Below are 13964 nucleotides of genomic sequence, written 5' to 3' on the forward strand. Positions count from 1 at the left end.
ATATACATGCAATGGAGTATTACTAAGCCAGTAAAGAAGAACATAACTATGCTATTTGGAGAAAAAAGGATGGAAGTGAAGACCACCATGTTAAATGAAATAATCCAGCCAGAAATCCAAATGTCATGTTTTTCTTATAGGCACAATCTAAATTTTTTAAAGACATGAAATTAGAGGGAATCAATGGGAGTGGATGCAAGAGAAGGTGATGGGGATGAATATGGTCAAAATGCATGAGATGCAAGTGTGAAAAAGTCATAATGAAACTCAGTATTCTATGAAACAATAATAATAATAATAAAATAGTAGGAAACAGCAGGTGATATGTAAGTACATAGATTCCAACAAAGACAATAATAAAATAAAAATTTTGTGCAAAAAATACCTAAAGAAATCCACCAAGAAATAACTATAATTGTTACATAATTAGAACTCAATCTGAATCAACATAAATTTGAGTTAAGGTTTTTGTTTAAATCTTCGTACTTTTTCTAGTATTCTTAAAGAGTATGATAATGCTCTTTATAATAGTGCCACACCAGTGCTACCAATTCTCAAATGTCACAACAACTCATGTGATTATCAAGACCTTATTACCATTTTAAGATATCTTTAAAAACATCACCAATGGTTTAAAAATTCTCCTTATTGCTGCCTTCATCTCTTTGTTCCTGAATGTGTAGATGACTGGATTCAGAAAAGGAGTGAGAACTGCATCAGAGAGTGCAAGAAACTTGTCCATCTGAGAATTTTGATGTGGCCATGTATAAACAAACAGAGTTGGACCAAAGAACAAAATGACCACAGTGATGTGAGCTGAGAGGGTGGAGAGGACCTTGGATGAGCCACCTGAAGCGTGCTTCCAAACAGTGAACAGGATGAAGACATAGGAGATGAGAAGTACGAGGAAGGAGCCCACAGAGATGAACCCACTGTTAACAGTGACCATGAACTGTAATTTGTAGGTGTCTGCACAGGCCAGTCTGAGAAGCCGAGGGAGGTCACAGTAAAAGCTGTCCAGTACATTCGGGCCACAGAAGGGTAAATTAATCAGAAAGGCCAGCTGGAATAGTGAGTGAATAATGCCAAGGCCCCAGGCAGCAGCCAGAAATAAAATGCACACCTGGGAACTCATGATGGTCAGGTAGTGCAGAGGCTTACATATGGCTACATACCTGTCAAAGGCCATGGCCATGAGCAGCACCATCTCCTCACCACCTATGACGTGGATGAAGAAGATCTGAGTGACACAGCCTCCAAAGGAGATCACTTTGTGCTTTCTGAAAAGATCACAAATCATCTTGGGGGAGGTGACAGAGCAGGCTCCCAAGTCAATGAAGGAGAGACTGGCCAGCAGGAAGTACATGGGGGAGTGTAAGTGAGGGTCAAAGGTCACAGAAAACACAATGAGGGTGTTTCCAGTCACACTTGCCACATAGAGCACAGAGGAGAACACCAGAAGCAGGAGCTGGATTTCCCAGGAGTGCGTGAGTCCCAGAAACACAAACTCAGACACCGCTGAGTGATTCCCTCCATCCATTGATGCAGCTAGCTGGGCTTCAGCTAAACTTTTGAGAACTAAGGGAAGAAGTGAGAAGGTGTGATTCTTGGTGATGATACTGGTTTTGGTTGTTTAATCCATTTCTTCACATGTGCTCAATAATACTAATGACGGTGATGATGATGATGATATCACAATCAAAGCATAATCCCAGTGCACATATCATAATTGGAACTACCTGAAAGTATCTCATAGCCTGAAATTAATGTGCAAATTAGAGAACTAAAGCTTCATAGGAGCTTTAGTTGTATCATAGAAGATACAAGCAAGTAAAAATACTTGCAAATGAAAATGGAAGAATGCAAGGCAACATTGTTAAATTGTCCTCAAATGGAAACTAGATGGCTGTCCATATTATGTCTGACTCTATTTTGTCATCTTGACTCATTTCATTTCCATTTTCACATTCTCTTCATCAAATTTGCTCACAGACATAGGTTGAAGGGAGGCATTTACTGTAATTAACTGATGGATCTCCATGCAGGAGTAAGAGTTACCTGAATCTTGAGATGGAGTGAATTAAAGAGCTATTGAGTAAATACTAAGATAGGTAAGACTAAGGAGCATGGGACATTGGAGATGGCCAGACTGTGGAAAGCAGTACTTTGAGCTCTATTGATGTTAGCTTCTTCTTCATTGTGCTTTATCATATACATGGCTCTTCTGAATCTTCACATCTGTTAAAAATTATTGACACAAAATTACCATCTTAACCATTTTTAAATGTATAGTTCAATAATGTCACATATGCTCATATTATTGTGAAATATATATTCCAAACCTTATTTTAGGCTAAAATTTTGAAATTCTATGCCCAAGAAAGTTTAAACAATAACCCGTTTCCCTTTTAGTAACCACATTATACTTTTTTTTTCAGAGAATTTGATTACAAGCAGCACATCAATGGAGTCATACATTCTTTGGCTTTCTGTCACTGGCACATTTAACTGAGCATAATGTCCTCAAGGTTCCTCTATTGAATCTTCCCATTTGTTTCAAGTTCCATCAAGATCTGCTGAGCAAGCTGGGCATGGCAGTACACACCAGCCATATCAGCACACAGGAAGTTGAGGAAGGAAGGTTACTAGTTTGAGACCAGCCTGGGCTACATAGGGAAGCCTTTTCTCAAAACAGATTACACAGAGCCCTGTAATATCCACACCACTCAACAACATTCCCTCTAGACCCTACACGTGGTCCTGCACGATTTTTCCAGGCCTAAGGAATGTGCAAATATTTACAATTTTACCCTGGTTTCTGCTAAAGTATATGACAATGTGGCTACATACATTGTGAAATACATCTGTACTCATCTATGTATCTTATGTTGTTTATGGTGACTATTTGGAGACAAATATCAAGAGTTCCTTCATCATTACCTCAACTTCACCTACACCATCCCTTTTGCTGCTCAGTAGTGCTTCCTTTAAAGTGTCTTCTATTATTATAATCTGCACTGATTATTTTGTACAATCATGTTCTAATGTCTGACATCATGCAAGTAGGTTGTATCTCCAAGATCATGCATACTTTCAACACCTTAGCTTATTTTAAATGAAAAGTGTAACAAACTTCAATAAGTAACAGAGGGAAGGCACCAGATTTTTCTCCTTGTCTTTGATCCTACACACCATAAGTTGATGCTAAAAGAATACCTTTAACACTTTTAGTGTTTGCATGTTTAAGGGGAGAGAGGACAAAGGGAGGTGGAAAGGTTTTGTTTCTCTGTGTCTAAATACCCCATATTGTATTCCTAGTAGAGACTCAGCTCAAAAGACAGCTCCTGAAAGTTTATTCCCTTAGGAGAAACTGAGATGCAGAAGAACAGGTTTGCTGGCATCCTCCTTTGGCAGACACAGCTTCAGAAATTAGAAGAATCTTCTCAGAAAAAGATTTGCCTAACTGATGGCTTCATCTCAATATATCCACATGTCTCATTCCTTGCATAAGCTTTCGCCATGTCCCCACCCCAGTCTTGGTGACCACCACTCAGCTGAGTCTCTGTATGCTCAACTAATCCAAATTATTGTGGTGTCACCTCTGGAGTCCACAATCTGAAGTTTAGAAGGACACATTTTCTTCTCTTCAGTTTTCAGGAATCTGTGAGCTGGTTCTGGGAACAGGGATTACACATCCAGCTCAACATAGCAGGGACAGACAGAATGAAGAGGACTGGTGGCAAGGAAACACATGGATGGATGACTAAGGTGCTAATTGGAAATCCAGAAACACTCTGTCACTGACAGTAGGAAGTCAAAGACTTGGGTTGAGAAAATAGGAGAATCCAGTGGAATCACATAGCTACTTCAATCCAAGCAATGACTTTGTCTGCTGTTACCAATAGTTAGTTAAAATATCTGAGACTCAAACATGGAAACTGGATTGCTCATATTCACACAACAGGCAGAACTCAGGACCAAAACACATGCCTCTGGAGTCTTGATCCAGAAATTACAGACATATAGAAAATAACCCAAGAGAGAGGAATGAAAGAATGAAAATTCAGAATGCAATTTGTGGGTTAAAACTAACACCAAACACACATATTGTAAACCAACCACACACTTTCTATAAGTTGTATTAAATTGTGTTGCATCACAATAATAAATTCATCACAATATGTGATAATTATCAAGAACAAATTGTACATCAGTGAGATATTTTATTGCTGCTACATTATGTCCATCATTTCATTGCTCATCTGAACAGTCTTGGCAATGGTAAAATATTTAAAGATACATTTGTCATCACACTATCTTTTCTGCCTCTAAATTTTTACTCTTCTCAAAACCAGTGAAAATTCTAAATTATTCACAATGCTTTTTGACAATTCCATTCATAGTAAGGTTTTTTCTAACTTCTATAAGTCACTTAATGAACCAGTTAGACACCAATCAAATACATATTGGCTATGATATAAGGCCACAGACAATATATGCTGTACAAGTAGTTGGAAAAATTGTCTGCTGAATGTGTGAGAAAAATGTAAAAGAAGTTCAAAGGAAAGGACTAATGTTACCTAGAAATTTCAAGAACTTTAGGGAGAAGGAATATGAGAGGGAGTAACAAAGTAGGAAACACTTAGGTCTATAATTTGGAGAATCTTTTACTATCTGCAATGATGCTTACATTTGTCATGTGTATGTCATTCAATGCTCGCAGCTAGCCAGCATATAGTTCTAGTATGGAAGATTGATTAATAGCACCACCACACTACGAAAGCCACAACTCAAATGCTGTCTTCTCTCCACCATCTCTGCAAATAGGCTCTACATGCAGAGAGGAATTTTTCTCATCTCAAAATTAATGCTAATCAGTTAAATAACTAGTAGTCTTTATTCACTGGCACCCAATCCTGCACAAAATATATTTTGCTTGCAAGTGGGAATAAACTTTCCTCTGTAGACCTACAGCCAACACTCAACTTCATGAAGTTTTAGCAACAATCTGAGAGGTAGAAAACATAAGGAAGAAAGAAAGTAGAAAGAAAATTAAAAGAGAGATAAGGAAGGAAAAGAGAAATTTAAAAGATTTGCATGATGATTAGAAAGAATGCACAGATGGAAAGGAAAACCTCAGGATAACTCAGATAACAGTAAATATGGTAGTAAATGAGATATTACTGGCAGCAACAAAGTAGAAAACACCTTGGCCTATAATCCATAGAGTCTTTACTGTCAAACATGACACCTTACATTTTTCGTTTGTTTTTATCTTATTTTAAATTGTCATATTATTGTTGTACTGGGGGTACATTCTGACATTTACACAATTCTTGCAATATATCGTAGTTGAATTCACCCCTCTATCATTCTCCTTATTTCCCCTCTGCCCCTACTCCTGGACTAGTTTCAACGTGTCTCATTTTTCTATTTTCATACAAGATCTCTCCCTGCATTCACCCTCCTACCTTATTTTCTTATATCCCCCTTCCCACACATACCAACCCCCAGACAGGACCTGCTTTACTTTCCTGTTCTCCAATTTTAAAAAAAAAATTTCTTTGCTTAAGATAGCTATACACCACATTTTTTTTGTACATCAATGACGAACTCTAATCAAATGATTCAGAACTTCTCCTGGCTCTAAGGTTGGAGAAGAAAGAAAAGGGCAACTTCTCATTACCTGCCTAACCAGACTCACATGAATTCTCTATTACATTTTATTGCAAGGCAATAAAAATGTGAGTCGTCCACATCCTAACTGCTGCTCTGATTTGAGGAGTGTGACATATTACACAGAGAGGATCCTGTACAGAACAGCAGACATGCTCCCCAAGATGGGTTTGTTCTGTGTTCTGCCATCCAGGAAGACGCACCATCAAGATAACTTCTACTAGCTTCCAAAAACTGTGACTCCTCTTCAGGATGCATTTTTGTAGTGACTGTATACCCAATTTGAAAATATAGAGATTTCTACTGTCACTTCTTAGAAAACCCTAAAAGTAGATAATTTCACAGGAAGCCTTTCATACATTATGATAGAGCTATGGGTAGCTTGGGCTTTGAAATTTCCCCAGACTATTTTAAAATCCATACTCCAACATACACTTGCTCTGTGGGCATGGGAAACTTACTTAACTCTCTGAGTTTAGTGAAAGGAGATATGCACTCCCTTCTCCCTTGCAAGCCGTGGCAAGAACTAAGCCAGATATGTGCAATGCATACCTAAGGCAGTGTCCACCACATTATCTAGGCTAGATAAGAGTACCCGATCTACATTGATCATCTAGCTACACATCCTCATTCTCACTTCCACTGTGTGAGCAGATAAACATAGATAGATATGCTGGAGATCTGAATCCATGATTCTGAGATTCTAAGTAGAGCTGGTTTTCATTTTTGTGCTGGTGCCTTGTACCTTGAAAGTCTTCATCAGAATATTTCTGAAGGAATAACTTTGCACCTAAGAGACTGATCGGGGCCTGCTTTGTGGGACATTGTGCTCTAACAAATAGTACATAAGGCTGTGCCGTCTCCCCAACAATTCCTCCACCTACAGCTAAGAACAGATGAATTCTCACCAAACTCTTGAAGCCTTCCTTCACCATCTCAGATAATACTGGTCATTTGCATTTGCTGGTACATCATGGAACCTCCAGTGATTGAGCCCAGCCAGAGAAAATTTGTCAAGATTGCTTAAGAATGGGAAGGAAACACTCAAATATATGCCACTCAGGAAATGTGACTTTGCTCTCAAGCTACCCCATTTGGCACTCCACCATGTATGACATACATCTTGCTCCCGAACTATCATTTTCAAGAACCACTTAATATTTTACATCAATTTTATTAACACATATTATAAACATATTCATTGGATTCACTCAGATTTTTCCATTCATTCATTGAGCATATCCATCCGCCACTTAACATGCTTTAGCTAGAGCTATTGCCAACTATGTGCAAACGAAAAACACAGACAATTTAGACACATCAAGTACATCAGAGAACTGTCTTCTGCCCTCTGATTTTCTTTCTGTGTTCATTCTCCCACGTACCTGTTTTGCCAAGGGAACAAAAAATACCACTAAGGACTCTGCTCCAAAAAATCCAATGCAGGATTACTGCAAGCTGACAGAAATAATTATATAAAGCACGTCATGGTAAGAGTGAAGATTATTTCAGCTCTAAAGGTCAGTGATGATGTAATGCTGCTGAGATCTAGGATTGCTGGACAGAGAGACTGAGATTACATGGCCTGGAGAATTATCCCATAGGATGATTTTGTATTCCCATGGTGGTCAAGTGCAGAAGCTGCTAATGAGCGGAAATAAGAAAGCTGTAAATTCTTAAGACAAGAGAGAGGTTTTTGTCATTTGGAACTATTTTGAATCTGTTTTTCCTTTGTTTTCTCTTTGCTTCTATTGTTTTTTACTCTTTTTCTTCATTTATTGTAAATTGACAAGTACAATTTGTGTGTGTGGATATATATGATGTTCTGATCTTTGTATACATGATCTGAGCGATTTTCAAGTTTGCCAATACAGTATTAATAAATATGGTAACCGTGAGCTACAATTGCTCTCCAAAATTCATTCACCAGATCCACCTGAAATTCCACACCCTTTGACTAACATTGATTCATTATTCACTCAAACCCCTGTGAGCCACCATTCGACCTTCTATGAGTTTGACTTTTTTAGAGTCCACATTTAAGTGAGGTCATGCAGCATTTATCTTTTTCTGCCTCACTTATTTCATTTGGCATAATATCCTCCAGTTCCATCCATCTTGTCACAAATTATAACACTTCTTTTTTATTGTTGTGCTGGGGGTACATTGTGGCATTTACAAAAGTTCTTACAATGTATTGTAGCTGAATGCACCTGCTCCATCATTCTCCCTCCTGCCCTTGTGAATCAAGAAAAATTATACAGTTCTGAGAAATTATCTCAGCCAAGAAGAATCAAGAGAGACATGTGATGTCATCCTGGATGACATCATCTCAATCTATTAGAACAGCTCTTATAAAAAGTGAGGAAGATGACCAGTGTGGGAAGGATGCAGAGGACCAAAATTCCTGCACACTGTTTGTGGGAATTCAGATGGATACAGGCTCTATGGAAAACAGTATGGAGGTTCCACCTGAGAACTAACTGAAAATACAATCATCTTAAAATGGGAGATGTATTCATTTCATATTTTCATTATTGCTCTAGGGGTACATTGTGACATTTACAAAAGTTCTTATTTAACATACAATTTAGACTATAAATGACATAGTCACAACTTAAACTAGGCAAACAAACAAATATTTATTAGCTCAGTTACCAACTAAACTGTGTGGAGTAAAGGAATGAATTGTATTTCCAAGAAAGACAGCTGGAACCAACCCTGAAATTCACTAACAATTATCTTGGGCTGGAGATGTTGTTCAAGTAGTAGAGCACCTGGTTAGCAAGCAGGATGCCCTGAGTTCAAAGCCCTGTACCATCCAAAAAACAGAAAGAATTATCTAGTCCAAGTTGATCATTTACACATGAGAGAATAGTGACTTAGGTTGGAAAATGGATTCCCCTCAATTTGCAGTGGGGTTATTTCCTCTAAAAACCCTCATAAATGGGAAATGCCATGAGTCAAAAATGGAGGCAAGCATGCTCAAAATATACTGTATGCAGCTGTGGGATTTTCACAAGAACCCCCTTGTACTATTAATGAATCCTAAATTTTTAATGCACTTACTACATGTAAGCCCCAGACATCAAAGCTTAGCATCACAGTTCACTCTCATGTATCCGTTGTTTGCCCCATGGTCATATGAGTATTGGAGCTCTAACTCTCCGCCACAGCCATTACCATGACAATATTGCACCACATATCACAAGCCCAAGAAAGGATCAAAATTCAAAGTACATTTTCTACCAATTGTATGTCACTTTCACAACTTTGTCAATTTGAAAAATCTTAAGTCAAACCACTATAAGTTGGAGACTTCTGTAGTTGTAAAGGGGGAGTCTAGGTTTTGTACTCTATATATGGGTTTGAATCCTATATCCTATGAAAATAATAAAGTGGGAAGAGATAAGCAAAATTCTAGATACACTCAGTTCAAAACAGTAGCCACTAGTTACATATGGCTATTAAACAAAAATCAAAAATCTTTTCACTCAGTTGCACTAGCTATATTTCAAATGTCCAGTAGTCACTTGTACTGGTTATGCATTGAGCAGTGTGATACAGAATATTTCCAATCATCACCTTGCACATGGCTCAGAAGAACAGTCCATCCTATAGACATAAATATCTAATACATACCTAATTAACTTACCCAAGACTACAGCTAGTAGTGGCAAGATCAAGATTGAAAACACATATTGTTGTGAGTTATGAGGATGCTGAAAGGTGACTATTGTTAGAATGGGAAAGAAGCAAGACAACATCACTTTGCATGCCTGCCAAGAGTTCATCAAAGTCAGGGAACTATTTAATTGTTTCTTAAAAAACCATGTGATTGATAGACAAGAAAGATCACACGTGAAGGAGAATTTTACAAATTAGCTGAAAGATGGGTCAAGCAAAAGATTTACTTAATAGTGACATACAAACAGACAAACATAAGTTAATAGCAGAGGGAAACAAACCCTGACTCTCACTATTTCAGAAACACTCCAGAGTCCTCTTAGCTAAATTCATTTGGGTAATTCTGATTCTTTTTTAGCCAATTAAACTACCACCAACACATAGGGTACACATAAAATTCAATGACTAACCCTTAAAATCACTTTTAATTGCACATAACAGTTGAGGAAGTCCAGGCACACCTGCTGGCTCAAGCAGGGATATTTGTAGTTGCTGGCCTGTTTTGGAGAAAGCACAGCTGGACATTCCTCCCTTTTTCCTCTCTCTCTTTCATTTTTCTTTATTTTCTTTAGAAATAGCAAAAGACTGTGGATCAAACTGAATTGGATTCTGTAACAACCCTTAAAACAGCTTTTAATTGCACATAAGAGCCAGGGAAGAGCCAGCTCAGCATCAACACAGTTGCCAGTGTGCTGGAAACACCACAGCTGCTGGACTGCATCTGGAAAAGCTGCTGGCCATTTCTCACTTTTCTTTCTTTCTTATTTTTTATGATTTTCTTAGAAAAAGCAGAGTACTGCAGATCAAACAGAACTGGAGTCTGTGACATAGCAGACTTGCTTCACACAGACACAGCCTACTTACACCCTGCAGAGCTGGACCCATCTCTGGAGGTGTAAATCTACAAACTCAACAGGTGAGCACCACACACCACCTGCCCTTTAGGGAACATAATCCAGAGTAGTTTGTGGGATTATTGCACTACAACATCCCAACAAAACTAAATGCCAGAGACAGAGAACATTATTCACCACTGCCTGGTGAGGGTGGGGCAAAATATGGAACCAAACTCAGACAGTGGGGGCAGGGTGAGAAACTAATCTCCCAGAGAAGTGGAGACAGGTCTCTGAGCTTGTCTCCTGGGACCTTGAGAAAGGCTCAATGCTGCTGAATTACCTTACCTTCTTGGAGGAGGGGCCAGCCAGCCAGAGCTAAAGTGGCTTTGCAGCAACACAGCTATCACTTGGCATAAACAGAAACTTATCTGACCACCTTGGAGAACTGGTAGTGAGCAACCACAGAGCCCAATAACAACTTTCTCTGTGGGCAGATGGGACCAAATCAAATTCCTGGCAAGACCCCTTCAGAGATCCTTCCTTCACCAGACAGCCCATCAGACTAAGGAAACACAGGGATCAACCTCCCCAAGCCAACCACCAACTAAACTGTCTGAAAAGAGGGGCAGCAACTCCTCTTTGTCACAAAGCCCAAGGCCCTGCCACAAAGCCCAGCATACCAACTTTGAGAAGGAACAGGGACACAGAAAATCCCAGTCAAAATCACCAGTACCTGGTCTTGATGTCAAGGTAATAAGTACAGAGCTTTCAGTGTACCGACTTTTAAATTTTCTTTTCCCTCTTTTTATTTAGTATTTTAAATTTCATTACTACCACTTTCTTACCATTATTCTCGTTCTCTTCACTTTCTCTCCTTTTCTTATGCTACAATCTATTGCTACATTCCTCCCTCTTCCTCTCATCCAACTATCAATCTGCTTAGCCCTCTCTTGACCCACTAACTTTCTCTCCAACAACTATTTATTCTGCCGTTTTTTTCCATTCTATCCTCCTGCCTTCACTTTCCCCTCATTGCCTCCCCCTACCTTTCACCCCACTGACCCTACCTCAACCACACTCACCACTGGCTGAATTGTCTGCTGTAACAACCCTACACATTACCCCCATCCATCCTATCCCTCAGCAATCCCTAACACTAACACCCTCCCCCACAACAACTGAACTACACAAAGACGCTAAAACCTTCTAACTCCTGTATCTCACATCCCATCCCCCATCAACCTATCCCCCCAGTTCTGCCTTCTCCTGGCCATTTTTTAATTATCTAAGTATATCTCTCTACCCAAACAAATATTACACCCCTCCAATTCCAACTGCTTATAAATAATATCACCAAGGGGTTCACTGTATATTATGCAAATAGCTGATCTGGCATTGAATCTGTGAATTTGGTACTGCAAGTTTATACCTCCAGGTTAGGGAATAGAAATAGCACATCAACCTAGCTAACAACTAAGTTAGTCACAGCACAGTAATTAAAACTAGGGAAAGATAATAGGTGATTATAACCCTCCAATAGTCAATCAAAACATAGGAACACACCACAAAATAGAATCATGAGGTGCAGAAGAAAGCAAGGAAATACAACCCCTAAAAGAACAAACCATTCAGTAGAGGATTTAGTGGAATATGAAGGCAATTGAATCATAGTAGTTGAGCAAGTAGAATGAAGATAACTATGCCAAATGAGCTCAATGAGGCCCAATGAGATGCTCAAAAGGGAGCTCATAAAGGACTTAACAGAGTTGCTCATGATGGAGCTCCAGGAGAAGCTTAAAGAGAACATACAAAAATCAACTCCAATAATATCAAAACAACACAAATAAAAAACTTGAGAAGACACAGAAAAAAATAAATGAATTCAGAGAGGACTTACAAACTCCAAAATGAAATTAAAGAGATATATGAAATAAAGAAGACATCACAAGATATCAAAGAGGATTTCAACAAAGATATGGATAACCTCACAACAAAAGAATTAAAGAGAAATCCTGGAAATAAAACTTTCCTTTAGTCAAATTTTAAAAAGCAGTTGAAAGCCACTCAGAAGACTACAACAATTGGAAGACAGTATTCAGGGATCAAAGATGAAATAGATATCCAGAAAAAAACAGAAGAATTCTTACACAAAAGACCCAAGATCTGTGAAAGGAATATGCAAAAACTCAGCAAGTCCATAAAAAGACCAAACCTGCAAGTCATGGGCATTGAAGTAGGGAAGAAGAGCAAGCCAAATGTATATGCAATACATTCAGCAAGATTATAGTAGAAAATTTCCCAAATCTCAAGAAAGAGATGCCCATTCAGGTACAGGAACCCTACAGGACACCAAACAGACATAACTAAAATAAAACCTCTCCTCAGCATCTTATTAATAAAGCAACCAGCACAGAAAACAAGGAATGAATTTTGAAGGCTGTAAGAGAGAAAAATAAAATTACATATAAAGGTAAACCCATCAAAATAACAGAATATTTCAAGAGAATCCTTAAAAGCAAGAATTGCATGAGGAAAAGTATTTCAAGCACTGAAGGAAAACAATTTTAGCCTTAAGATACTCTATCCAGCAAAGCTACCATTCAAAATTGATGGAGGAATAAAAGTTTTCCATGATAAACAGAGACTAAAAAAATATTTGGTCACTAGACTACCACTACAAGAACTCTCAAAGGAATCTAACACACAGAAAGCAAAAACCAAACATAACCATGAAAGAACAAGAAGTATTAAATCACATGAGAAAAACAGACAAGTACTCAGACAGCAGCATAGAATTGGCTGCACACACTCAAATACACAAACAAAAAAACAACTAAATAGTAGGAATCACCACGTACCTCTCAATACTAACACTGAATGTTAATGGACTAAACTCCCCATCAAAGAACACCATTTGCCAAACTGAATTAAAAAGGAAGACCTAATAATCTGTTGTTTATAAGACACCCATGTAATTGAGAGAAACAAACACTGCCTTGGGGTGAAAGGGTGGAAGAAGATTTACCAAGCTAATGATCCCTCCAAAACAGGCAGGAGTAACAATACTTATATCAGATAATGTGGACTTCAAACCTAAATTAGTCAGAAGGCACAAAGAAGGCCACTTCATACTAATAAAAGGAGCAATATATCACGAGGAAATAATCATTATCTACTTATATGCACTTAAATCAGTGCACCCAACTTTGTTAAACATACACTAATGAACTTAAAAATACACATTGACTTCAACACAGTATTGGGAGACTTTAACACTCCTCTATCACCAATAGGTAGGTCATCCAGACAAAAATATTAATAAAGAAATTCTAGAATTTAATGACACCATAGAGCTAATGGACAGATATCTACAGGTATTCCACCCTGCAACAGTACAATATACATTCTTCTCAGCAGCCCATGGAACTTTCCCCAAAATAGATTCATCTTAGGTCAGAAAACAAGTCTCAACAAATATTAGATAATTGAAATAACCCTCTTCATACTGTCTGACCACAATGTGATGAAACTAGAACTTAACAATAAACAAAGCAGCATAAAATACTCAAACACCTGGAAACTCAATAGCACATGGCTCAGTGATCAGTGGTCATAGAAGAAATAAGGGAGAAAATCAAAATGTTCCTGGAATTTAAAGAAAATGAAAACATGACCTATCAGAACCTTTGGAACACAGCAAAGGCAGTTTTAAGAGGAAAGTTTACAGCCATGACTTCATATTTTGAAAACAGAGAAAGATCTCAA

General features: G+C 38.2%; 1 protein-coding gene across 1 annotated transcript; it reads right to left on the reverse strand.

The window, feature by feature from the left end:
- Positions 1 to 601: 601 nt before the first annotated feature.
- On the reverse strand, positions 602 to 1540 carry LOC109680026 (olfactory receptor 4F3/4F16/4F29-like). Its single transcript, XM_020155040.2, has one exon. It carries the CDS (start codon positions 1538 to 1540, stop codon positions 602 to 604), a length of 939 nt encoding a protein of 312 aa, XP_020010629.2.
- Between the last annotated feature and the right edge of the window lie 12424 nt (positions 1541 to 13964).

This window comes from Castor canadensis, chromosome 2 (assembly GCF_047511655.1).
Source record: "Castor canadensis chromosome 2, mCasCan1.hap1v2, whole genome shotgun sequence".
NCBI lineage: Eukaryota > Metazoa > Chordata > Mammalia > Rodentia > Castoridae > Castor > Castor canadensis.